Source organism: Mesoplodon mirus, assembly GCF_964341445.2.
Source record: "Mesoplodon mirus genome assembly, chromosome: 2".
In the NCBI taxonomy this organism is placed as follows: domain Eukaryota; kingdom Metazoa; phylum Chordata; class Mammalia; order Artiodactyla; family Ziphiidae; genus Mesoplodon; species Mesoplodon mirus.
Genome location: NC_138977.1, coordinates 175,342,835 through 175,368,286, shown reverse-complemented (window position 1 = coordinate 175,368,286; position 25,452 = coordinate 175,342,835). Strand labels below are relative to the sequence as shown.

The 25,452-nt window shown below is 43.9% G+C and overlaps 1 protein-coding gene across 1 annotated transcript in view; it reads left to right on the top strand.

Annotated features, from left to right (window-relative positions):
• Window positions 1–25,452, top strand: part of CCDC149 (coiled-coil domain containing 149) — a 100,009-nt gene that overhangs the window by 9,757 nt on the left and 64,800 nt on the right. Inside the window, 2 exon segments of the mRNA XM_082603886.1 lie at window positions 23,748–23,909; window positions 25,376–25,414. Coding sequence (XP_082460012.1) covers window positions 23,748–23,909; window positions 25,376–25,414 — 201 coding nt within the window.

Below are 25,452 nucleotides of genomic sequence, written 5' to 3'. Positions count from 1 at the left end.
CTTCTATACGACTAGCCTATTAAACTATCTTTAAAAAGATACTTCACCAGGACCTCTTACTCAGAAGCCTTCAGTGGCTCCCCATTACTGGGTATTCAAGGCCTGCCCCAAGCTGGCCTATCTTTCTAGCCTTATGCCTCATTTTCCCTCATAAATTGGTTGTTCCAGCCAAACTGATCTGTTCTGCCTTCTGGCTTCTACTTTATTATCCTGATCTCATCTGTGTGGGCCTTCCACTTCTTCCCTGACCACAACCTTTACCAGTCCTTCAAGATGGAATAGACACCAACATCCTTCATAAAATCATCCATGACCACCCAAGCTTGAAGTGAGCTCTTCATCCTGTTGCCTTATGTAGTGTAGCTTACAAACCACTCATGTAGAATTTACACACTCCCTGAGAAAGGAAAGGACCTTCTCTGTGTGTTGATCTTAACTCCTACACAAATTAGTGAGCTCCTAAGAGGAGGGACCATGACCACCTGTGTTGGGGTAGGAGACAGGAGTTCTAGAATGATGAGGCTTCATGCTATGACTCAAGAGGTACAGGACCTGAGTGAGGATACTGGAGAACATCCCCCAAATGACCTAGTTCTGGCCCATTTGCAGGGCCTCAACTTTGATTTCACATTCTTATGTATGGGAAGAGAATCTTGGATGTGCCTGCCCACCTATAGTTTATTAGCGACAGACACACAGGTGAGGGGTCAGGATGGATCCATCACTGTGATAGGTTGGTTGGTTGGCATGAAAGAAGAATGAAACACAGCCCGGAGGTATTTCAGTGGGACAGGTGGATAGCAAAGAAGAAGGTCAACTATGTTGTGTTGTGTTGCACACAACTATGTTGTGTGCATAGCCTTGTGCTTTGCAGGGAAGTTCATTTGGATTGGGGGATTGAGGAAGGTTCTTGATGAAGGTAGCACTTGGGCCAGGAAGGTTAGGCAGGATTTCTGCAAGTGGAAATGTAAAGGAAAGGTGTTCTAGGCAGAAGGAATGGAGATAGCAAAAGTGCAGAGATGGCAAAATACAGGGCTTGTTTGGGAAATCCCAGATGTGTTTCTCTGATTGGAGACACACAGTGGGGCATCAGCTGATGATTGTTAGGCTGACCTTGAATGCCCGGTTAGCTGTCTAGAGAGTGCTGGGGTCCCGAGTGGCCTTCATTCTAGAGGCAACTCAAAGGGCATGACTGTCCGCTTTGAACAGGGAGAAGTTGCCTGGGGAAGAGGGCTGAGCAGGACCCAGGAGGCCCCCTGTACCTGCACCTGTCCCTCTGTGCCCTTGTCCTCATCCACTCTCAACCCACCTGAGCCTGCCTTCCACCCCATTTTTACTCCTGAAAATGCTCTTGCCAAGGCCACCCAAGACCAGCCTCCTACTTGCCACGTATGGCGGTCTTTCTTCAGTCCTCTACCTACTTGACACCTGGCTGTGCAGCCTCTGACGCTCCACTGTTCTCCCCCTACACACTGGGCTTTGCATCCCTCTGCAGGGCTACTGGAAGTGTCCCCCAGGCACCTCGCACTCAGCGTGCCCTGAACTGAATTTACCCTCCCTCTGCCTTTAGCCCTTCCCATCTCTCTTCCCTTCTTCTATCCCGTATCAATGAATGACATCACTATGGAATCTTCCTTGATTCTTCTTCCCAACTTACCCCATACCCATTTAATTATCTACAAAGACCCGTATTTTCTGCTTTGCTACAAGTCCTTAATAAGGGCTCTGTGTCACCTTTCCTACTATCCCACCATGGCTCAGGTTCTCATCCACTCTTCCCAGAATATCTGCATAAAGACCCTCTAAGATCTTCTTCATTCCCTGCAGTTACTTGAGTTGTCATTCCAAGCGCTGAAATGATTTACCACTCCTTTGCCTAAAGCCCCCGATGGCTTTCCAGGGCCTGCAGAGTGAAAGCCCTTCCTCAGGTGGCCTCCAAGGGCCTGCTCGCTCCTCATCTTCAGTAACTCCTCTGTACCCCTTATGCTACCACCTCCCTCACGCTCTATAGAATTCCTGTTACCAGATCAGTCCGTACCCTGAGACATCTCTAAGCCTTTGCTTATGTCCAAAGATGATCTCCTACTCACACTTTACAGCCCAGCTCAAATGTCATAGCCTCCACTTGGGTTTCCTACCTCTTGTGGGTCTCAAGAGATTGGGAAGTGGATGGTATATTTCAGTTGGGAAGACAGTGTGGGGCTTTGTGAGCAGGTATGGCAACTGGGGTTCCTGAGGATGAGGGACCTTCAGAGGGGTGGGTGGTCACCAATGTCTAGCACAGTGCCTGGCACATGATGCTTGGCAGGCACTTGTGGAAGAAAGGAAGGGAAGGAGGGAAGGAATGAAGAGGAGGAAACAAGGAAGGAAAAACAGTTCACCTCACCATTTTCAACATTCTCTTTGAAGCCAGCCCTACTTACCTGCCAGTGTGCCCCACTTCCAACGTCTTCCCAGGCTGACCATGGCTGTGAAGGAGCTGGGAGTGAGTGTCCACATGGCCTGGCAGATGCCTGGTGTCCTGGGCAGCTTCTGGGTATCCCGGGCAGCTTCCTTTCTCAGGCAGCAGTGGATTATGTAAGTCATCAAGCTCCACCACTACATAGCTACACGGTCTTGGGCAAATCACCTTACTTGTCCAGACCTCAGTTTCTCTGGACTTCGTACAAGGAAGATAACAGTACCTGCCTTGTGTCTCTCATCTAAGATGAGGATAAAGTGAGATGATGTACGTGAAAGTATGTTTTAAAGTCCCCCACCCTCTCCAGCTGAGGAGGTGGTCCTGTCCTTGCCTGGGCTTTAGGAAGAGGCTTCCCAGGGCTTCAGGGATGGTTCAGCCGAGGGAGGTGATGTGTCAGCTGCCACTGTCAACATGATGCCATTGAAAATTCATATTGATGAACTGCAGATTGACGTACCTGCTTGCTCTGCCATCTGTAGACCCCACGACCAAGGAGATATTGGAGGTGGCAGCGATGGGACTCCCTTTTATTTAAGCCAGTTCCAATTTGCTTTTTAATTTGCTCCAGACTGGTGAATGCTGTCAGGGTCAATCTGTAACCTTTTCTGCTTTCCCAACAGTCTCCAGCTTTGCCAGACCTTCTAATGTGTTTGCAGACTGCTCGATCAATTCCTGGGCAACTTCCATCCCATGGCCTCTTCTGTGCTCACCTTATTCACCTTGTGACTTTGCACCCTTCTCACTCTCCCTCAGTCCAGTCTCCTGCTGACCACTTTACCTTCCTCATTTGTTGGGGTTTTGAATAAGCCTCGTATTCAGCTGATTTTGGTGCCCAAGACCCAACACTTGCTCACAAAGAACCAGCAGTCAGCTCCCCACCCTGGATTCTTGCAGGTGCCTCCTCATCAGCCTCCCTGTCTCTTGCATCTCTTTCTGCCGTTCCTTCCAGTCCATCTCTGCCTGGTCAAGGGTCTGGAAGCAGGACTGTGATCCTGACCTTCCTCGCTCAAAGCCCTCCACGGCCCTATTGGCTCTGCCTTTGGCTCGGACTCCACTGTCATTTAAGGCCTTTCTTACTTTCATCCAAACCAAACATTCCAGCCTTATTTTGCATTTCTCCTTTTCACATGTCCTGTACTCCTGGCAAACAGAACCACTTTGGGGTCTTTGCTGGAAGCCTGTGTTTCCATGCACCTGGCCTTTGCTCAGGCTGTGCCCTCTGCCAGGAACTCTTGTCCTCTCACTTCTCACTCTTCTTTCAAGGTTTTGTCATGACCACCTTGATCCCCAACTGAAAGGTCTCTTGCCTTCTGCAATCCCAAGCGTCTAGACACACCTCTGTGACCAGCATCTCCCGGGTTGCCTCACATTGGAATTATTTATGTACATCTTGCCTCCAGCCTGGAGTTACTCAACGCAGGATGGGTAGATTCATTTTTTAATTTCCCACTGTGCCCAGAGCAATGTGCTGCATGTAATGAACAAACATAAAAGAGATGACAACCCCACTGGATTCTCAGCTAATACTTGAATTGAAAAACTGCTGAATTAAAACAAGGACATCTTTTTTTTTTTTTTTTTTTGTCAAAACAATATTCTTATCTCTTTTTCTCCCCCAAGTCCCCTTATCTCCATTTGATCTTACAGGCCTTCTGACTCTCAAAATATAGACTGTGATCTTTTAAAGGTAGTAAGTCAAATCTCGTTTTAATAAGCTCTAGTGGATTTATGAATTTACTAGAAGTCAAGTCCCTCCCACTCTCCCTCCCACCTTCCCTTCTTTTCCTTCCTTTCTTCCAAACTGGAATTTTATTCTCTCAGATATATTGCTTGAAAAGAGTCAGGCAGTAGCTGCGGGTGGGAAATCATTTGGTTATAAAGAGCTACTTTCTGTAATGGACTCTGACCTGTACTATAGTGTGTCTGAACAGATGCCAGCCTTTAACTCTGCTCTGGACTAGAATTTAAGTTTGCTCCAAGGTTATTTGCCACCCACGGTTGACTCTCATGCAAAGAAATTGTGCGATTATTATTATTAATTTTTTGGTCCCTATGGCCATCTTCTCATCATGAGCAGTAACAAATAAAAATAATTCCTTACATTTGCCTTCCCTCCACTGATATTTAAGATGATTAACTATGTCCCAGGCACTTTGCTAAAAGTTGGGGTACAAAATGCAACAGGATGTTGTCACCTTCCTCTGTATTCCTTAATCAATTTCTCATAACTACTTTACCAGTTAGAATGAGCAGGGGTAGTGTCTTTATAGATGAAGAGATGGAAATTCAGAGTGTTTATGAAATATTCAGAAATTCAGAGTCCTTTTTTATGGTCACTCAAAAAGAAGCAAGTGTATGGAGCTAGGCTTTTAAACTTGAAGGTTAGAAGGTTTTCCCTCTGGGAGCCTTGGGTTCAGACCCTCTGTACACTCACATCAGCTGACCTAGCTCTAAGCCTAAAAACCTGAGCTGAAACAGAGCCTTTTTGGGTCTGGTTCCAGACTCCTGCCATGACTTCAATTTCAGTTGGAAGTTGAGCAAAAGTGGTGTCAGGAGACCTGCAGTCGTAACCACATCCCGAAGGACGGGCAGGACACCACCTCTGTGCTGTGGGTGGAAGGCAGGTGTGCCAGGTGACCCAGCCCTGTCCAAGCACTGGCTCCGTGGAAGTGAGGGACTCCAGCCTTCCACCCCTGCCTGTTCACCCCCATCACAGAGTGTCCTCATCGCAGCAACGAGTCCCTGCCCTTGATGGCCTGAATCTGTGAACGAGGAAAGGTTGAGGAAGAAAACTGAGTGGCTGAAGGTATTATTGATGCCTAGAGATGATAAAACCTTGAGTCGTGGTGGATGTAACTTTAAATATCCAAGTAATCTGAGTTCACTGCACCCCTCCACACCAGATTTGGAAAATATACATATGTGATATGGGGGCTCACCATTTGTCAGGGATCCAGGCACCTTCTGTCTCTCTATCACTCCATTCCAAGAGTGAGTACTGCCTATGTTTTCTTCTAGAAGTGTTGTGGTTTCAGGTCTTATACTTAAGTCTTTAATCCATTTTGAATTTATTTTGCATATGGTGAGAGGAAGTAGTCCAGTTTGATTCTTTTGCATGTAGTTGTCCAGTTTCCCCAACACCATTTATTGAACAGGCTGTCTTTTCTCCATTGTAAATTCTTGCCTCCTTTATTATAGATTAACTGCCCATATAAGTGTGGGTTCATTTCTGGGCTGTCTGTTCTGTTCCATTGACCTATGTGTCTGTTTTTGTGCCAGTACCATATAGTTTTGATGATGTAGCTTTGTACTGTAGTTTGAAATCACCTTTGTTCTTTCTCAAGATTGTTTTGTAAATTCAGGGTCTTTTGTGTTTCCATACAAATTTTAGAATTGTCCTAGTTCTGTGAAAAATGCCATTAGTATTTTGGTAGGGTTTGCACTGAATCTGTAGATTGCTTTGGGTAGTATAGTCATTTTAACAGTGTTAATTCTTCCAATCCATGAACACGGTCTATCTTTCTATCCATTTGTGTTGTCTCCAATTTCTTGCATCAGTGTCTTACAGGTTTCCAAGTACAGGTTTTTTACCTCCTTATTTAGATTTATTCCCAGCTATTTTATTAGTTTTGATGAGATTGTAAATGGGATTGTTTTATTAATTTCCTTCTGAAATTTCCTCAATATCGGTTGTTTGGCATATCAGGTTATTATTTAGGATTAATTTTAATGTAATAGAAATAACAGTGGTTTAAATAAGATAGAATTATCTGTATTTCTCACTCACATTGTTGAAGGTCAGAGGGAACAAAAAGTGCCCACTGAATTGAGAAGGCATCTGGAGACCAAAAAATTATATAAGTAAAAATGAGGCAAACAGCTCCATACAGTCAATGGATCAGTTTATTATAGGGTAATTTACTCACAGAGTGGGATGGGGTAGGGGACAATGATCTGGAAGCATTCACAACTGCACCTGCACTGCCTAAGGGCCATGGGGACAGTCTTATAGTTAAAGGGGGTATTGGGATAGGTGCTGGGAAACAGGACGTGCATTTCTAAGTCAAGATTCATGAATGAGTAACTAGTCTCATGGGCACAATACGTCAGTGAAGGTTTTCATCATTGTTTGGGGACTAACAGAGCATAGAGGCCACCTGGTCCTAATGATTATTAAACAATATCTATTAACTATCAATGCAAAGCCCTTGATGACAGGGAAGTGACTTACTGCACAGTACAGTCCTGGGTAGGGTCAGCAAAAGGACAGGAGAAACTTTAAGGGCCCAAGATTGCCTCAGTTATGCTAACAGCCATACACACACATGTACAATAAATTTGGAGGTAGACAGTTTGGGCTGTTATGGCAGCTCACTGTTTGTCAGGGATCCAGGCACCTTCCATTTCTCTGCTCTACTGCTCCATTCCCAGAGTGAGGTTTTCTATTTTGTGGACCATATATTTCAGGATGAGGAAGACATGCAAGAGTGTACCTCTCCCCTTAAGGCAGCAGTCCCCAACCTTCTTGGCACCAGGGACTGGTTTCGTGGAAGACAATTTTTCTATGGACAGGGTTGGGGGGAGGATGGGTAGCAGCAGATGAAGCTTCGCTTGCTCGCCCACCACTCACCTCCTGCTCTGCAGTCCGGTTCCTAACAGGTGAGGACTGGTACAGGAGTTGGGGACCCCTCCCTTAAGGAAACTTCCCAGAAGTCCCAAAGGACACTTCTGCTTCCATCTTACTGACCAGCACTTTATATGTATATAGGGGATCATAGTAGTACCTACCTTGTAGGGTCTCATGGTGAGGACAAATGAGCTAATGTGTGTAAAGTGCCTGGTACACCGTCACTGATAGAGGAGGGTCTGCTCTCTGTGTTTGACTGACGCTTCCATGGTCATATCTGAGTCTCAAGCTCAGGGTCTTACTCAGCCTATCCGCTGTCCTCCATATACTTTTAGGTCTCTCTGCCTCTGAAATGTCATCGCCTTTTGGAGCGGTCAGCCCGATCATATATTTAGCAATTAGCAATTTGTTGCTGCTGTCTGTGGTGATCCTGATTATCACTGAATTGTCTTTAGTGAAAGAGAAATGCCCAAACTTTGACATTACCTGCATCAGTGATGTCTGTGCGTCCTTCTCCAAGGAGTATTTTGAGTGTCAGGTCTTAATGCTGTACTAGGGGAAGAGTAATCACTTTATTGTCATTTAAATGCTATCCTGAAGAACGGTGATGACAGAGGTAGCGGTGTTGGTGGACCAACTGACTGTCAAGGAAAGCAAGTACAGTTATACCCAATACTGCCTTGTGGTCCATTGGTGATTTGTAGCTAGTGAGGATTTTGCCATCTTCCCTGAAAGCCATAATTAACTCAGGTCGCCCACGGGAGCCTTTCACTAACATAATCAACTCATTTACACAGTTATCAGCCAGAGAAACAGACCTGCACAGACTCCCCGCCTTAAGAAGCATTTACAATTTAGTCTGGTCTCTAAAATCTCTGGTGATTCGAATCACCAGGATTGCACACACCCCCGTGTTCCACAGTGATTCTACACCTCACTTTTTGCTGTGGGGCTGAGTTCTGAGCTGACAGTTCTTGTGGAGGAAAATTTCTCACTAATCAGTACTGCCTGGAGTTGGTAGAAAGGAAGTAAGAACAACAAAGATGAAGTTACTTTGAAGGAGCAAATGAACGGCTTTCAGAAAAATATGAGCAAGGTGTAGAGAGGGGAAAAAACAGCTCCGAGACACATGCTTCAGCTGGGGACACCTTCATCCTGTAGGCAGAAATTTCGGCCCAAGTGGCCCTTTAGCAATGACTCCATGGTTCTCGCCCAGAAAGAACTGCTGGGGGAGCTTAATGATCACGACTGGTTGAAATCTTAGCAGATGGTGGTAAGAGCTCTATTTACTTGGATAATTAAAATGGTGATGGATTTGTGTGGCTGATTTCAAGATCTCTAGTTTGCAGATGACTGCCTTCTGGGGCAGACGGGGATGGAACACCTCCTTGCTTTAGAGCATCTGCACCTGACTCAAGTATCAGAGAGAAGGGAGCCAGGGAATAGTCCCACAAAACGCACCATCTTGAGTTGACTCTTCATCTTGAGTACTCTGGCCCTCTTATGGAACTATTCATCCCAACAGGGAGATAATATTTTTCAGAGAGGCAAGTTCTGCTGACAAACTTAGGAATGGAGATTGTTTTCTTTCTTTGAATAGGGCAGACACAGTTCTCTTGATTCTTTTGATACTGTGATAATAAGATTGATGCCTTTAGACTTTATTGAGTGCTTTTTTTTTTTTTTAACATGCATTGCCTTATAAAATCCTTAGACTCTTCTGTGAGAGAGGCAGTGCACTGCAACAGAAAGGACATGGGGCAGACCTGTGTTCAAATCCCACCTTTGTCACTTACAGGCTGCACGCCTTTTTTTTAACCTCTTAGAGCCTCAGATTCTGTATGTGTAAAAGGGGGTAATGACATCTACCTTTTGGAGTTGTGATAAGGATTAATGATTTATATATGTGAAATGATGAATCATCTTTGGGCACTGAGTAGCTTCCATAAATGATGGTGGTTATTTTATTATTATTTTTTCTTTGTGGTACACCGGCCTCTCACTGCTGTGGCCTCTCCCGTTGCGGAGCACAGGCTCCGGACGCTCAGGCTCAGCGGCCATGGCTCACAGGCCCAGCCGCTCCGCGGCATGTGGGATCTTCCCGGACCGGGGCACGAACCCGTGTCCTCTGCATCGGCAGGCAGACTCTCAACCACTGCGCCACCAGGGAAGCCCGATGGCTATAAATGATATCATCATTTATAAAAGAGGAAACTGAAGCTCAGAGTGGGTGCGGGGCTTCCCATGGCCCAGTGGTAGGTGATGGCAGTGAAACCCACATTTCAGTCTAAATCCCCCATGCCACGTTGCTTCTATTAATGGGTCCTTTGTCTCTGTATCTCCCGAATTCCCTCTTGTTAAAGGATGGTCCAGGAATCAATTCTAGTTCTGCAAATGCCACCACTTAGTCCTCTCAGCACCTCATATGTAAAGTGAAGACGTGACCACAGGTCCCTCTGCTCCTGGTGTTTGGGGGCAGAGCTGAGAGGTTAAAAGCTGGTAGATATACAAGGGGGCGCCTTATTGGGGAATGTTAGGGTTTTTTTATGATTTCTTTTTTGAGACAAGGGGAAGTAGAGCCACAGCATTTTTACAGCTTTGAAAGGCAGTTTGACCGAAATGTTGTCCATGGTTTGCTGGCTTTTTGCTGCCACCCAGCCCACAGGGGGAGCCCTCTGCAACTGAATTGAATTATTATCATATAATGACCTAACCAGTGAATCTATCGTTACATTCCATATGTGACTGTTATATGTTATAATGGGTCATTGCATATGTGAGGGTTGGTGACGTGGGCTGTCACCTTCATCCAGCATATCCCAGGCTCTTGGCAACTTGGATGGAAAAGGGAGAGCCTCAGATGCACAGGTAATTTTTGTGCTCCATCCTGAACACCCAGTCTCGGAAACGAACCGGAGTTGCATGCTCCACCCTCAGCATCTCGGCCCGAGGCAAGGTCGGGCACAGGGGAGAGAGCAAATTCACTCCAGGCAAGGGATGATTTTTAAAAACATATGCTCTTTTCAGCAAATGGGAAGGGATTTCCTAGCCCACGTACGGCCAACTATAAGGAAACCCAATCTTCTTCCCTTGCTTTTTTCTCATCTTTATCGGCCTGAAAAGAATAAGAACACACTCTTTGGAGAGAGAGAAGATGGGCAGAGGGAGGAAAGGAGAAATAACAGGAGTGAAAGGATTGAAATAGATATTCAGGCAAACCTTCGTTACTCAAAACTGCAGTTAACCAAGACTGTCAGTGAATTTCACATACCCCCCAGCTACAGTGGTTCACATTAAAAACTCTTCCAATTACCTGAAATCTCACTTAACTTAAATTTCAGCACATCCCCTGGGGCATTCAAATAATCAAAGTTTGCCTGCCGAAAGTAATACCAGAGAGGGGAAACTGCCATGGTGACTCCGAGAAAAGTAAATCATAAAAAATAAAATAAAAAAGTCTTCTTAGAGAAGAGCATAAGAATCATTAGGTTACAAACTTGAAATTGCTGAAATGTTATCTAAAAATCACAGAAGCGAATGCAGATTTAGAAGAAGGCTGTGGAATACTCAGGGAGCTGTACAATTGGAGACAGGAGATAGGCATGGACAGGAAAGGCTCACATGAAGGCCCCAGCGGGTTAGCGGTGCGTGGCTGGGATTGCCACAGCTGGACGACTTCAGCCAAGTGGACATCAGCGTATGGTAGGCCCCAAATGGCATGTACCCTGCTAGATGCCCAAACTTGGTCTGGTGGAGTTATAAGTATACACACGTGTATCTGCAGGTCACAGTCCTGTATTCTATCTAGAGCAGTGATTCTGCAAGACTTCAAACAATAAAGGTGGTGAATGGAGTATATGCCCAGATGATGTAGGGAAGTGCTCATTTGAAGTGATAAAGATGAGGTTAAATACAAACACCATTTTGATAATTCTATAGGAGCTATCCTGTGCCCTCTTCATACACATCGAGTTTATATAAAACTGGACTTTTTTCCCCCAAATGTGGTGCTAAAATGGAATTTAGAGATTTAAGCTTAATAAAAATTGATGGCTATCTTGCTAAAAATATATATTATAAATATCTATAAATAAATTTATAGATAATATGTATATAAATATTTTTCAGCTTCATGGAAACTGAAATTCATTTATTTCTCAAATATTTTGTGGGTATTCACTCTGGGTCAGGAGCTGTGCTTGGCTCTGGAGATGCAAAGGTGAATGAGTTGGACTCTGGCTGCAAAGAGACCTCAGTCTGTGGGGAGGCAGGTGGGTGGGTAGGTGACAGTGATGCAGCGTGTGATACTCTAATCAAGGTGTACCCAGAATGCCGTGTGGCCACCAGGAGCCAGCTCTTACTCTGCCTGGGGATGGCAGAGGGCTTCCCAGTCAGGGACTTGTGAGCTGGGTCCAGGAGCTGACAAGAAAAGAGAGAGGTTAGGGAGAGGGAGTTTGGGGTAGCAGTATGTGGGCCTTGATAGAAACATAGTGGGCGGGAAAAGTCAGGGAATTGGATTTCAGCCAGACATTGAAGGGCTCTTGTTTGCCACTCTCCTGAATGGATATATTTTTAAAGAAGAGTGGCAGGTCCCAGTTACGGTTTTCAAAGGGACTGGTACCTGGACTAGACAGGTAGGCAGACAAATGATGGTCCCAGCTAGCGATCACTGAGCAGCACAGAGTAGGGATTCCAGGAATGGAGGGAGTAGCTTTTTGAGGTTGGAGAGGTCTGTTGATTGTTGAATACTGTTTACCTGGCGCTACTTAGTGGATGGGGGAGGAGGTATCCCTGAATGGGGGAGAGAGGGTAGGGTAGGAAGAGGAAAGTAACAGTAGAAAGCAGAGGGGGACCAGGGGAGGAAATACCTCTCAGACTAAGAGTGAGTGTGCTGTTGAGAAGTTTCTAAATTATTCCTGAACATGAACCCTTCAGCCACATGTGTTTATCATCACGCTGAGAAGCCTTTCTAGATTAGCAAGCCATGTTCTTGCAGCAGTTAATGAGAGCTAGCCTGATCCCATCAGTAAAAGCCGCCAAGGACCATGAGTCATTGTTTGACAGAGGGGGTCACTTGGCGGAGAGGTCCCCTCCCTGACGCCCAGGCTACCTTCATCTCTATCAGCCGTTATCTGGTTGTAAAGCCATCCAAATAGTAATGTAGTATGTCAGATAGTCATTTAATTATTATGATCTTCCTTGTAGCAATTATGACTTGCTTTATTGCAGATAACAGTAAATGGGTAGATAAAAGCCACTCAGTGGTGAAAACGGTGGGTTTGGGTTCTTGAGAAGCACAAGGCTACCTTCAGGTGTTTGCATGTGGACATGAATTAACATCGACAAATGAGCTATAAGCTCTGCTTTAAAAATATAATTGAAATGCAATTCAAAAGAAATCTGTTTTTGAGAGGATAATAAAAACATTTCATGATATCTAGTATACATGCCAAAAACTGGGCATATTTTACCAAGTTTATTCCATTTATGTTTCACTGATTACCCATTGTACTTGGTGGTGTGTTCTTTTTTTTCCTTTCTCCTATTGGTAGGTTTATATACCCCACTGGAGCCATGTAAACTTCACCACTGTATATGTGTTTCTGTGTATGATGAGTAGAGGCTCAGAGGTTAGTTCAAATAAAAGTTGCTATTAAATGCTCACCTTTTTTTTTTTTTTTTTGGTTGCCACGAGGCTTGTAGGATCTTAGTTCCCTGACCAGGAATTGAACCCGGGACCTTGGCAGTCAGAGTGCCGAGTCCTAACCACTGGGCCACGAGGGACTTCCCTAAATGCCCACCATTTCTTTTCCAACCTTTATTCATGAAGCACTGGAAGGGGAACATTAGCAAGGTTGAGAAATATGCTCAGTAGGATGGATCTACCTAGGTGTATGGTCAGGCCACTCAAGATGGCTGTTCTCTTGCTCTCTGTGCATCCCCTACCCAACCAGTGCCTGCTTCACCTACACCCTCCTCACAGGACTGACCTTCCTACATACTTGCCCCAGGTCCCAGCCAGTGATTGTTCTTATCAAAGGAGTGGTGAGGGATGTGCGCCTCTGCTGGTTTCCCTGGTAACCGATGAGCCAACCTGACATCAGTTCCCCCTGTAACTGGCAATCTCCCCCTTCCCCCTCGGAGCGAAGCCTGCCGCCAAGTCCTGCCTGCCAGCTGCTGCGCACAGGGTGTCGCTCCAGGACCTTGCTTCAGATGTGTAAGCTCCTGCATCCATTAAACCACTGATGTCTCTGTTGCTGACTCCGGGTTCTTTCTTTGGTCTTATGGGCCTGCGGGGAGCAGCCCAACACTAGGTTATTGTGGTGAACATTTGCTGTTTTCTCACTTCCTAGCATTCATTTGTCTTTCTCAACAGCACCCCAGTTTGGATGGTATTACCACTGGGTATAATCTGGAGGGACAGGTTGGAGGGTTACAGTCTGGGTGTCCTGTCCCCCAGGCAAAGGATGGCACGTGATCAGCATTAGGCCAGTTGGAGAAATGCTTGAGCAGAGAGACAAGGAATCTGAAACATAACAGAGTTCATCTCTACCCCATTCAATAGCTTCTAACCCAAGCTTTCTTGCACTGAGACCTGGTGGTTCCTGGGCCTGCCTCCAGAGTCACCTCAGTGCCTACCTGTTTCTAGGTCTACTTCTCTGTCTTCCTGCCAATTCTGTGAGTTCCAGTATCCTTCCAACATGTTCCTATGAGAGCGTGTGAGTTACTGTTGCCTACAACCGAAGGATCCTAACAGATATATGCAGAGACCAGTCTGCTCTGCTACTTATTACATTCATGATGAAGGATAAATTGATCTCTTTGAGGGCTTTAGTGTCCTCAGCTCAAAATGGGGCTAATCAAACAACCTATTTCACAGGTTAAATAGGATGTTTCAAATAGAGCATTTGGCACAATTTGGAAAATAGTAATGTTCACTAAATAGTGGCTGCCCCACCTACTCTTATAATCAAATAAAGGTCGTCTTCTCATTATTATTACTCCTAACAGTGTCTAGCACATAGAAGACATTCAAAAAGATACTAACTTGTTTTCTCCCTCCCCTCTCCTGAAAACAAACCCTCCTTTTCCGGGGTAGAGAAGAGAGCAAGTATCCCTGGTCTATACACTACACATGAACTTGACAAGCTAAATTATACCTTAACTATACAGCAAAAATGGAGGCCTAAGGAGAACCCAGTGTGTATCCCTTGGTCCCACCCGAGTGACCAAAAAGTGCTGCATTTGCCTGTTCAGCTCAGACCTTTGGAGTGTGGTTGGGCACCCACTCGCCCACTGATGTGATTCTGATACTAGCTGCTGAGGCTGAGGCTGAGGCTAAACCCATGAGTGCATCTGGTTGCCTGGGTAGCACCCTGCCTATCAATATTGCATTAGACAAGGTGATAGCAGACCCCGCATTAAGAAACAGCAAAGCCAGTGTGTTCTTTGTAAGCCTGAGAGTTTGGATCAGACGCAGGATCCAGAGTTGTGTCTACACAGGGGACCCTGAACCTCAAATCCTTTCCCTCCCCTTGTGAGCTTGGCAACCAATTCTACCCAAGCTGTATAGTCCAAGATAATTTACACCACATGATGTCAGGACAAAACTGTCTTCCTGAAAGGATTCTTAATGTCACTCTCCTATTCAGAAACCCTCGGGGCTCCTGCTTGCTGACAGAATAAAATCTGTACTCCTCAGCAACACTTCCAGGCCCTTTCTGACCCGGCCACCATCTATCTCTCCTTCTAGCTTTATCTCACACAGCTTTTATTCCCACCCCTCCACCGAAGCCAGCCCAGCGCGTTGCTCGTTGCTTGCTGTTCTGACAATATGTCTTCCTACTTCTCACCTTTGTGCTTTGCTGTGGCTCTTTCCCTGCCAGGAGTGTTGTTTTCTCATCACCACTACCTGTCACAACTCCGTCTATCCCCAAACAAAACACATCCTTCTACCTATTCTTCGGAATCCATTTCAAATGTTCACATCTTGCTCCAACTCTTTGAATACCTTCTTTGCTAAGCTATGATCACTTGCCTCGTGATAGAAATAGTAGTAATAACAATGAATGCGGATACAGCACTTACTATTTTAAATGTTTTACATATGCAAATTCTTTTAATTCTCACATCTGCCCTGTGAAGATACTATAATTATACCCATTTAATAAATGGGAAAACTGAGGCATGGAGAGGCTAAGTAATTGATAGCTAGTGAGTGGCAAAGCCAAGATTTGAACTCAGGCATTCCAGCTCTTTCTGCCATGCTCCCAACCATTACTCTAAACTGCTTTTCTCTGTGTTCTGGGGGCTTTGTTTTCATCTCTTTACAGAATTTAACATACTATAGTTAGTAAGTATTCATGAATGATGATTTGGCCACTTACTATCATCTATTATTATCTATTTTATTGTAATAATCATTTTGACTATAAAAAAGTACCAGGTACCATTGTAAGTTTATAGACATTTATGTCTCCCCAGCCAGGAATGTGTATCTCAACTTGGTAATGTGAGAATTGTGCTGAACTTGGAATGAGAAGAATCCTCAGTTTAGGTTTTAACTCTGGGGCCTACTAGCCAGCCTTGGATAAGTCGGTTCACAATTCTGAGTCCCAGTTTCCTCATCTGTAGAATGAGGGGCCTGACTTAGATCATTCCTGAGGTCTTCACTAGCTGTGAGTTTGAGAATCTGTAAAATGGGTACCATACCATGTGTGTCACAGGTATGTTGAAGATGTAGTAAGACTGAATTTTCTCATTCACCAGCTATGCACTATGTGCTGTTTTCAGCACTGGGGATCTGGGATGAAACAGCACAATTCTTGCTGCCATGGAGCAGGACATGTTGAAAGTAAATCAATAATTAGTTATGTAACTCAAGGTCAAGTAATAAGTGCTATGAAGGAAGGTAACACAGTATAAGGGGATTGAGAGTCTGCGTGGTGGCAGAGCTTCCTGAGAAGGAGACGTTACAACAGAGATTTGAATGAATCCAGGGAGGAAGCCACACAATCTAAGCAGAGGGCAGTACAAAGGTCCTGAGGTTGGAATTGGCTTGATGTGGTCAAAGCTAGCAAGGAGGCTAGTGAGGGTGGAGAGCAGTGAGCAAGGGGGAGTGGAAGGACTTTGGATTTTGCTTTAAAGGTCATGGGAGCCCGTGGGGGATTTTGAGCTACCACATGTTGCCATCATTTGAAAAGCATCTTCCTCGTCACTACTTGGAAAATAGACTGTAGGTGGGTAGAAGCAGGAGGTAGAAATAGGAGGCTAAGGCCACAGTCCAGTCAGGAGTTAATGGTGGCTTGAAGGAGGGTGACAGTGGTAGAAGTGGGTGAGAAGTATTCGAATTCAGTATGTCTTATGAAGGTAGTGCCATAGGATTTGCTGATGAATTAAATGAGGGCCGGCAAAGAAAGAGAAGAGGCAAGGATGATTCCAAGGTTTTCATGGAAAACCGAATATGGTTTGTAGCATTTATTTACCAAGATGGAAGTTTTGGGGCGGGGCAGGTCCGAGGGAATATCAAGGGTTCAGTTTAAGATGCCTCTGAGATGTTCAGATAGAGTTACACATTGGATAGCAGAGTAAGAAGTACAGATGAGAGGTCTGAGCTGTGATATCAGTTTGGGTGAAATCAGCACAGAGATGAGAGTGAAAGTCATTGGACCGTATGAGATCACCTTGTTGCAGGGCTGGGCAGGGGTAGAATTCAAGTTAGCCAAGAGGGCTAGGGCCTGAGTCACAGCTTAGACAATTATGAGTTCAAGTGCTCTTTGAAAAATAAAGTGTCTCATGCCCGTGATTCAGCTGATGAAGACCCCAGTGTGGTGAACAGCCCATCAGCCGACACTCGGCTAGCCAGAGACTTGGGACATGGAGTTGGCTGACCACTGAGCAGGACTCTAGGTAGCCTGTATCTCCTCAGCCACTCCCCATGGAATATGATTGAAAAGGCCCCAGGAGGGCTGCCTGTCTTCCAAACAGGGTCTCAAAATACTATGAATTAAAATGCATTGCTTTCAGTTACACAATTATCTCCTAGAGTGTCTTGTTAAAAATATAGTTTGACCCAAGAGAGGTAATTTGTGGAATTGCTAATAATTTAATTGGTACCAATATAGAATACTAAAAACAGCCTGGAATTTGTAGTTAAGAGCCCTAGTTTAAGCTGACAGTTGTTAGCTTTGTGACTCTGGGAAAGACAATCTCAGCTATCTTGTCTGTAAAATGGGAAAAACAGTTTTTGTCACACTTGTCATATAGTGTTGGCTATCGAATGAGAGAGTCTTTGGGAAAATGTTTTGTAAGTTTTAACTGCTGTAAAAATAATGCCTTTAATTTTGAGAACATTTCCAAAGCCAAATTTTAGCATAGTACGTTGAATTTCAAGCTCATGGTAATCTCAGTAAGGTGGGCAGAGCAGGTATTAATTAATCAGAATTGTGCTTCGATCCCAAAGAACTGGTTAATTATTTCTATTACATAATGGCTTTTATTCGGGTGCCTTTTATACCTCCTCATCTCTCAAAACTCATTTCAAGCATCATCTCCTCTGTGTAGCTTTTCTTTCCTGCCCAATACCTACCCCCCAGCCCCACTCTTGCCTCTCTTGGTGCCTTTTACTAACTATTTGTTGAATGAATGAATAAATGTGCAAAGTGGCTTATTATAGAAGAGTCATTTCCAAACTTTTAAAATGGCAGTCCACCATAAATGTGTGAAAACATGCATATATGTATGTTTATTCATATACACGTATGCAAAAAGAAAATTTTCAGGAAGCAGTGCTTACCTTTACTGCATGGGATTCACGCTATTTTCTGTTCTTTTTTTTTTTTTTTTAAAGAAAATGAGGGTTGCAACTGAATTGATTTCACTACCCAGACTAATGTATCGTGACCCACAATTTGGAAGACACTATTATGGAAGATTCTGGCAGCTGGGAACCTTGTTCTTTGCAATTGGGCAAATCACTTGGGTTATCTGGAAGGTTTTTTTTTTCCACTCCAGCATTCATGCTAATTCTCAAGAATAAAGACATTGTGAGGTGATGGGAATAGGCACGTAAGCATTGTGGCAGCTTGAACATTTACTGCATGTAACACACTTTTGGTTTTTTCCTGGCCTACATGAGGAAGTCAAAATCTAATAAATTCTTTGGTTTTGGACAATTGCTGTTTGAGAAAGATTTGATTTTAGTCACCAGTATGTCTTTGAGACTATACAGAGATTTGCAAGGGTGACTTTCAAATAATAGGCAGGTTCCCTACCTGAAATCCTTGGGCCCCAGATATGTTTTAGAGGCAGGAGTTCTGGTGTCTGAAAGGAAATGTAATAAGTGTACTGTATATTGTGTATCAACCCCAGTAGAGTTCTGGGCAGCAGCTGGAAATCACACACATTGGTTTGTCTTCAGCAAATGTATGAATATTCACAATCAGTGGCATAAAGACAATAAAAACCCTCATATAGGCTGAGGTCACTAACGGGATGCGAACACATTTTCAGTTTTCAAAACTTTGGGGGTTTCAGAAAAACCCATAAGGAATTGTGGAAATTATATTTTGTTATCCAAGTATCATGTTTTTCCATTTCAAAATCCCCAGGACCATTTATCCCTTTAGGAGACCAAATGCTTGACTCAGTGCCTAACACATAGAAGGCACCCAGAAAATATTTGTTGAATGAATGATTGAGAACAACTACAGCTTATAGAAAATTGTTAGGACCAAGCCGCTTTTGAGAAAACAGCCTCTAGATTTATCCCATGTCATTTAAGTGGATGGAAACCTTGTTGCCTCTACTTGGCTCCCTCAGGAGGAGCAGAGGGGAGAGATGCTCGTGGATTCTTTGTTTATTTTTTTGTTTGTTTATTTTTTCCTTCTTCCTTCAGGCCTTGCATCTAGTTTTAGAAGGGGGTGGGTCAAGAGATTCTAGGTATAAAATGTAGCCAAATTTAAAATTCCCTTTTCTTAGCTTCCCTATGCTGAAAATACCAAATAGATGTAGTAACCAATTCCATGAATATTCTGGTTGATTTTTCACTGAGTGCTTGGTTTGTCAGGAATTGGGGTTCCACAGGCTTGGCTGTACAAAAACCTGGGTTCGAATTCTAGCTCTGCCAAACCCTTGGCCTATTATATAAACTCTTTCAGTCTCACTTTCTCATTTAGAAAATGTACATGATAATAACACAGTAACCCCATTATGGCTTTGTGAGGATTAAAGGAGATTATACATGGAAAGCATTTGCCATACAACTTTCATTTTTGTTATTAATAGTAATAATAATAGTGATAATGTTAATCCTCTTCATCATTGTGGTAACTCAGTAGAAGCACAGAGCAGGGGCAGATATGATCTCTATCAGCCTCCCTACCCTTATGCTTTGCTGTGGACTGTATTAGTCAGGATGGGCTAAGTTATGCTCTGATAACAAACACCCCCAAAATCTTTGTACCTTAACAGTACAAAAGTTTATTTCTGGATCACACAAATTTCTCTGTGGACCCAAATGACTCTTCAGGGCAGTTGTCTGCTGTGCTGGTTCCATGATCCAGGTTCTGCTGGTAGTTCATACCTTGACTCCTGGGAGCTTCTACCCTGGAAGTGACTCATGTTCCTTCCAGTCCCTCTCTATTGGATAAAGCAAGATACATGGCTCTGCCTTACTCCAAAGCAATGGGGAAGAATAGTCCTTCCGAGCACCTGCAAGGAAAGGAGAACTAGAAATACTGGAGAGAGGCACTAATGTTGACCACTCAGACATTTAGCCTTTTCTCACTCTATTGTAAATTGTGATTGCAAACAGCTTCAGCCCCAGCACCCTTTCCAACCAGGTGGCTTTCCTGAAGCCACAGCTGTCTGGAGATTCTGGAACTGCCACTGCTGCAGGTGATCTTTGGAAATCATTGAGCTGGCTCTGCCCTAGACAAGGCAGAGGAAGCAATTTCTAGGTGCTTGAAGTGAGTCATACCTCCTGGCCTGGAGCCCCTCCCCACAGTGTTCTCCCCAGCACCCCAGTGATATTGGATGGGATGTTAATTTAAAATCATGGGTTCCTCAAGTTGGAGGGCACTCTGGGAACCCCACTCATTTTCCAAGTGTGGAAACTGAGGCCCAGGCAGTGTGACTTTGTTTTGTTCATTGCGTTCTGTGGCTTTCCCAGGGTCCCCGCGGTTCATGATTAGCCCATTGCTAGACTTACATCTGGACAGAGGCCTCCCGACTCTGCCTGGTGATTTTCTGCTGTCCACCCCCTCCATCGTCTACACTTATTCATCCTCCTTTAGAAGCGGAAACGTCCCAAGCGCAGTGACTTGGCTTGTCGCGCTTTCTGTTCTATTTCTGGTCCCTTCTAAGGCTGCGGCTGAGTCCGTGCATTTGCTGGTTGTCCAGAGCTGCCAACGGAAAAGGATCTTCAACACCTTCTTCTCTCTTTCCAGTTTTTTTTTTTTTTTTTTTTTTGCGGTACGCGGGCCTCACTGTTGTGGCCTCTCCCGTTGTGGAGCACAGGCTCCGGACGTGCAGGCTCAGCGGCCGTGGCTCTCGGGCCCAGCCGCTCCACGGCATGTGGGATCTTCACGGACCGGGGCACGAACCCGTGTCCCCCACATCAGCAGGCGGACTCTCAACCACTGCGCCAGTTTTTTGCTTGTTTGTTTCCAGTTGGAGGGATAGAAAATGGGACAATTTAGCAGTTGCCACCACAGGGACTAAACTGTCACCATTTTAGAATAATAACAAGAAATTCCATCGCATTCTCTGGTAACACTCCCACTGCCCCCGCCCCCCGCCACATACACATCCCAGAGTTTCTATTGATATTTTAATGAGACTCTGCATGTTTAGGCTCTTTGGCCAGATGGTAAAAGGTAGTCTGTACTTGTACTTGTTCGGAACCCCTCTGTGCTATAAAAGGTGGCTCCGACAACCCTGGAATGACTCTGAGATGGAGCCTTGCCCTGAGCTTCTGAGCTGCCACTGGCCTATCAGACCCTCCAGACTATTTTAATTGTTTCTAACTTTTGAGACACCATGAAGCTGGAGGCCTCCAGTGCTTGGGTTTTCAAAGTATAGATGGAATAAGAATCACCTGTGCCATGTGCTAACTGCAGATTTCTGAGCCAGCCACCAGAGACATTCATGATTCAGTCAGTATGGTAGTGAGCAGAGGGTGAGTAGTCTGAGCTGGGACCCAGGAATCTGCATTTTCACAAGCATCCCAGGGTGATGTAGAGCAGGGCTCCTTGTGGATGCTGCCATGCGAGGGTGGCCGGACTACAGGGGAGGTGTCCCATCTTCAGCCAGAGCAGCGCCACTTTGAGCTGTTTATAAATGAGGCTTCAGCCTAAGGTTTGTTCTGCTGATAAAAATAAATGACGTAGAATAACATTTTTGAAATTCACTGTTCTAGACCATACTAAGCAAAAGAAAGAGCAGTCCAGCAGTGGCTTTCTAAAGACGGCCCTTTTCTTGGTGTGGCTTCATCTTCTATACAGAATCCGTTTCTTTCCCTTTGATGGAGCTTATAATTGTCCTGTTTTCATGCCCTAAGGAGACCCGAAGAGCAGTGATGATGCTCCTCAAATCCCAGGTCACTGGGTCTTAGCAGAGGACTCTGTGCCTGTACATCTACCAGGTGTCTTAGACCCAGAGGGAATGGAGGCCTATTACTGCCCTTTAAACAGCTTCCGAGGCCCTGTTTGGATCATGCCTTGAGAGAGAAATGGCTTGTCTCTTGGACCGTAAGAGATTGCAGTTCAAGGTCAGGGAACCTGAATTCTACTTTGCCAATAAGTGGTGACCCTTACCTGGTCCCCTTCAGTAGACTGGATGTGACTCTAATCTTGCCTGCTGTACTGTACAACGTCTCCACACTATTGCGATTTTCTTCCCCAAAGTTGGAAGACACGGAATATTTTTGAGGCCTTAGATTTGCATCTGGTACATTGAAGGGACAAAGGTGACTGTTTTTGTGCCACCAACGCTAACAGCGCTGCAACCGAGGCTGCCGATCACAGGGAAAGAACTGAAGGCACAAGGGCAGCTCTGTTAAACTGTGTGTAAATGGTATTTTTTCCTGTGAAATCTCAATACCTCCCTTAGGGCATTGCAGTTCAGGTTTTTGGGCTACTCTCCTCTGATATTTACTCGTTGGGGATTTTACTCTTGAGAAATCACTGTGGCAACAGAACCGTTTGCCTCCACGAAGACGATGTCAAAGTGTTAAAATCCAGGATGTTTTAAGGCAGGATTCCAACCTCATTACTGCCAGGAATAAGATTCATCCAAAGTGGAAGTGTCCTCTCTTAGAACTCAAATCCGTCTCAGAATGCCTTTTCTTTCCCCTTTGTTTTTGAAGCTAAGCAATTACTTTTTTTTTTTTTAAGGAAAAAAAATGTGCTAATGCACAAAACTCTCTTTTTCCCCTTTCATTTATTTGAAATTGAACTTAACAAAGTCAGTTCCAAGCAAGCACTATATATGAGTAATGCTTTTTGTCCATGAAAGAGCATTGACTCAAATGGTATGGGAGTGCTGATCCTCTGTCTGCTTTGTGTGAGCGTCCATAATGACAAAGTGCTCATGTCAGAGTGTATAATGAAACTATAAATTGTTTTCATGAATGCTCCGAATTTGGTATTTTACGGGGCAAATTCAAAAGGTATTTAGTTCCACATTTCACATATGTGAATAACACCAGACTGTACTATAGATCCAATAAAAGGACAGCATCCCAGTCAGGCTCACACTGGTCCAGGTGGTGGGTGATTGTCAGGTGAGGGTCGGTCACAGTGTGGGGAGTGGGGAGATGGAGGGACGAAGATATCCCGCAACTCTGAGGAAGAATTCCAGCAAGATACGCCTGACTTTGGGGGGATGATTCAAAGTGTGACTAAAATACTTAGCTCATAAAATTGGTCTCTGGGTGGTGGGTGTCTGCACTGGAATCATAGGAGAAGGTGCACACCTCTGACCGAATTTATTGAACAAAAATTCTGAGGTGAGATAATGTCTGCTGGGTTGCATGGGCAGGTACAATCTATTGCAGTAATTTATAGTTCAATTAAATTATCTTTCATTACATTTTTTGTACTTTTTTTTTATTATAGAAGCCATATAGGTGTGTTCTATAACATTTAGAAAACACAGAAAAGTATAAAGAATTTAAAAAATGCAAATAATTTTGCTCCCAAGAGGTAATTGTTAGTAATATATACAATTTTTATTAAATCTTTCCGTGTTATATCATTTGGTAAAATTTTAATAGAACTTTACATCATCTTACCTGGATATCTAAATCCTTTTTTAAATAAAATTTTGGGTCCAACTATCTATTTATTTAGCTATCTGTGTAATTGTTTAAAAGGATTCTGCTTTTTAACTTATTTATCAGTTATTTTTCCTGTCTCGGTTGGCCAAAGTTCATGAATGTCCAAGGTTTTGGTTCTGTCATGAGGGGACTATGTCAGGTACAGTAGCAGCCTTTAGGCTCACATGTCATTGACTGACAGATGATTCTGGGTATACAATCTCTTAAAACAAAAAAGGCAACAAAACCAACTCTGCAGGGTGTGTGAACCCCAGCACGGGTGAGAGGAGGGAGGCCTGTTGACGGTTCTGAGCAGTCGCCTGCGTGTGTTTGTTCTGCAGTACCTGGTGTGTAAGAGAAAGCTGGAGAGTAAGAAGGAAGCCCTGCTGATCCTTTCCAAGGAGCTGGACACATGCCAGCAGGAAAGGGACCAGTACAAACTCATGGCCAATCAGCTTCGAGAGCGCCACCAGTCCCTAAAGAAGAAGTACCGTGAGCTGATTGTACGTATTACGTCACAAAGAGTTCCAAAGTGGAAAAATTAAGACGTGAAAGTCATCACCCTACTTCCTCCACGATCCAGTCCCACTTGCTAGTTGATAAGTACATGCTTCCAGATGCTTGCTCTGGCGCCCATGAACTTACACACATATCTGAATGCATCTGTGTGTGCCTATTTACTTAACACTGTATGGAGGTTTTTTTTTTAAAAGAGGATTTGTGTTATAAATCTGCACTAATACAGAAGCCACTAGCTGCATGTGGTTATTTAAATTTCATTTTGAATTAATTAGAATTAAATGAAATTGAAAAGTCTCACTTATCACGTCTCATGCCCTCAATCGCCATGGGGGGCTGGTGGCTACCGTATGGGATTGTGTTGATATAGAACATTTCCATGGTGGCTGCTATATTGGACAGTTAGCTGTAGGACATGTCCCTCATTGCAGAGAGTTCTATTGGACAGCTTTATATAAATGTTGTTCTAAAACTTGCTCTTTTCGCTCAGCATTTTATTTTGGACATCTCTCTAGGCCATATATACAGATTTAACTCATTTTTTAAAACAGTGCATAGTAATATTTCCATAATTTTTAAACCTTTCCCTTTCCTGGGCAATTAGATTTTCTCTAGTTTTCATATGGCAAGATTTTTAAGGATGCAAATTTTACTGAAATGGAGGATACCAACTGCATAGTGCTATTTTGCATTCTCACTTATTTTTTTCCTCACTGATGCCATCTCTTTTTTAAGTGCTGACACTATTGCTTACATTTAACCGTCTGTGCTGGGGTCATTGAACTGTCCTGGAACAGAAGTACGGTAGAAAGATTCCTGAGGTTAAAATAATGTTGACTTATATGTGGACAGCATCAGATAGAGAAGTACTATTTCCTGAGCATTTATCATTCACCTGACATATTTATGTATTCCCAGATGGCACACGAGGGAGAGGAATTGAATCCTTTCAGGACAAAAAGTCTGATAGGACTAGAAGTTCTCAGTTAATTTTCTTTTATTTTGAACATATCCTATCCCCACCCCCCAAATTGTTCTGCCCATAGAGAAAACTCAAGTATGTGTGTGCATTGTATGTGTCCATTACTATTCCTTTGGATCTATTTAAAAGAGGAGCTCAACTCAAACCAAATGAAATACTATTTTTGTTTAGGCTCTGCTCAGAAGTAATTTTGATAAATCCAGTTTATTTATTTGGCTCACATAGGTTTAGAAAATACATAGATTGGTCCTAATTGGGAGTGATTCCTTAGAGGTTTTCCCAAAATAACTCTGGTTCAGCTTATAGTTTAAAATTTTTTAAGTATATTTGAGTTTGGTTCAGCACATTGTTGGTTGCAGGGGGCGGGAGAGGGGAGGGTCTGAATTTAGTTCATAGTTCGGTTCAATTTCTTGAATCTACACACATCTAATTTTTAAAAAATAAAATGTAACATTGGTTTCTTTGTAGGATGGAGATCCATCACTTCCCCCTGAAAAGAGGAAACAGGTAAGACTTATTCCTGATCTTTGACAACTCTCAGAATG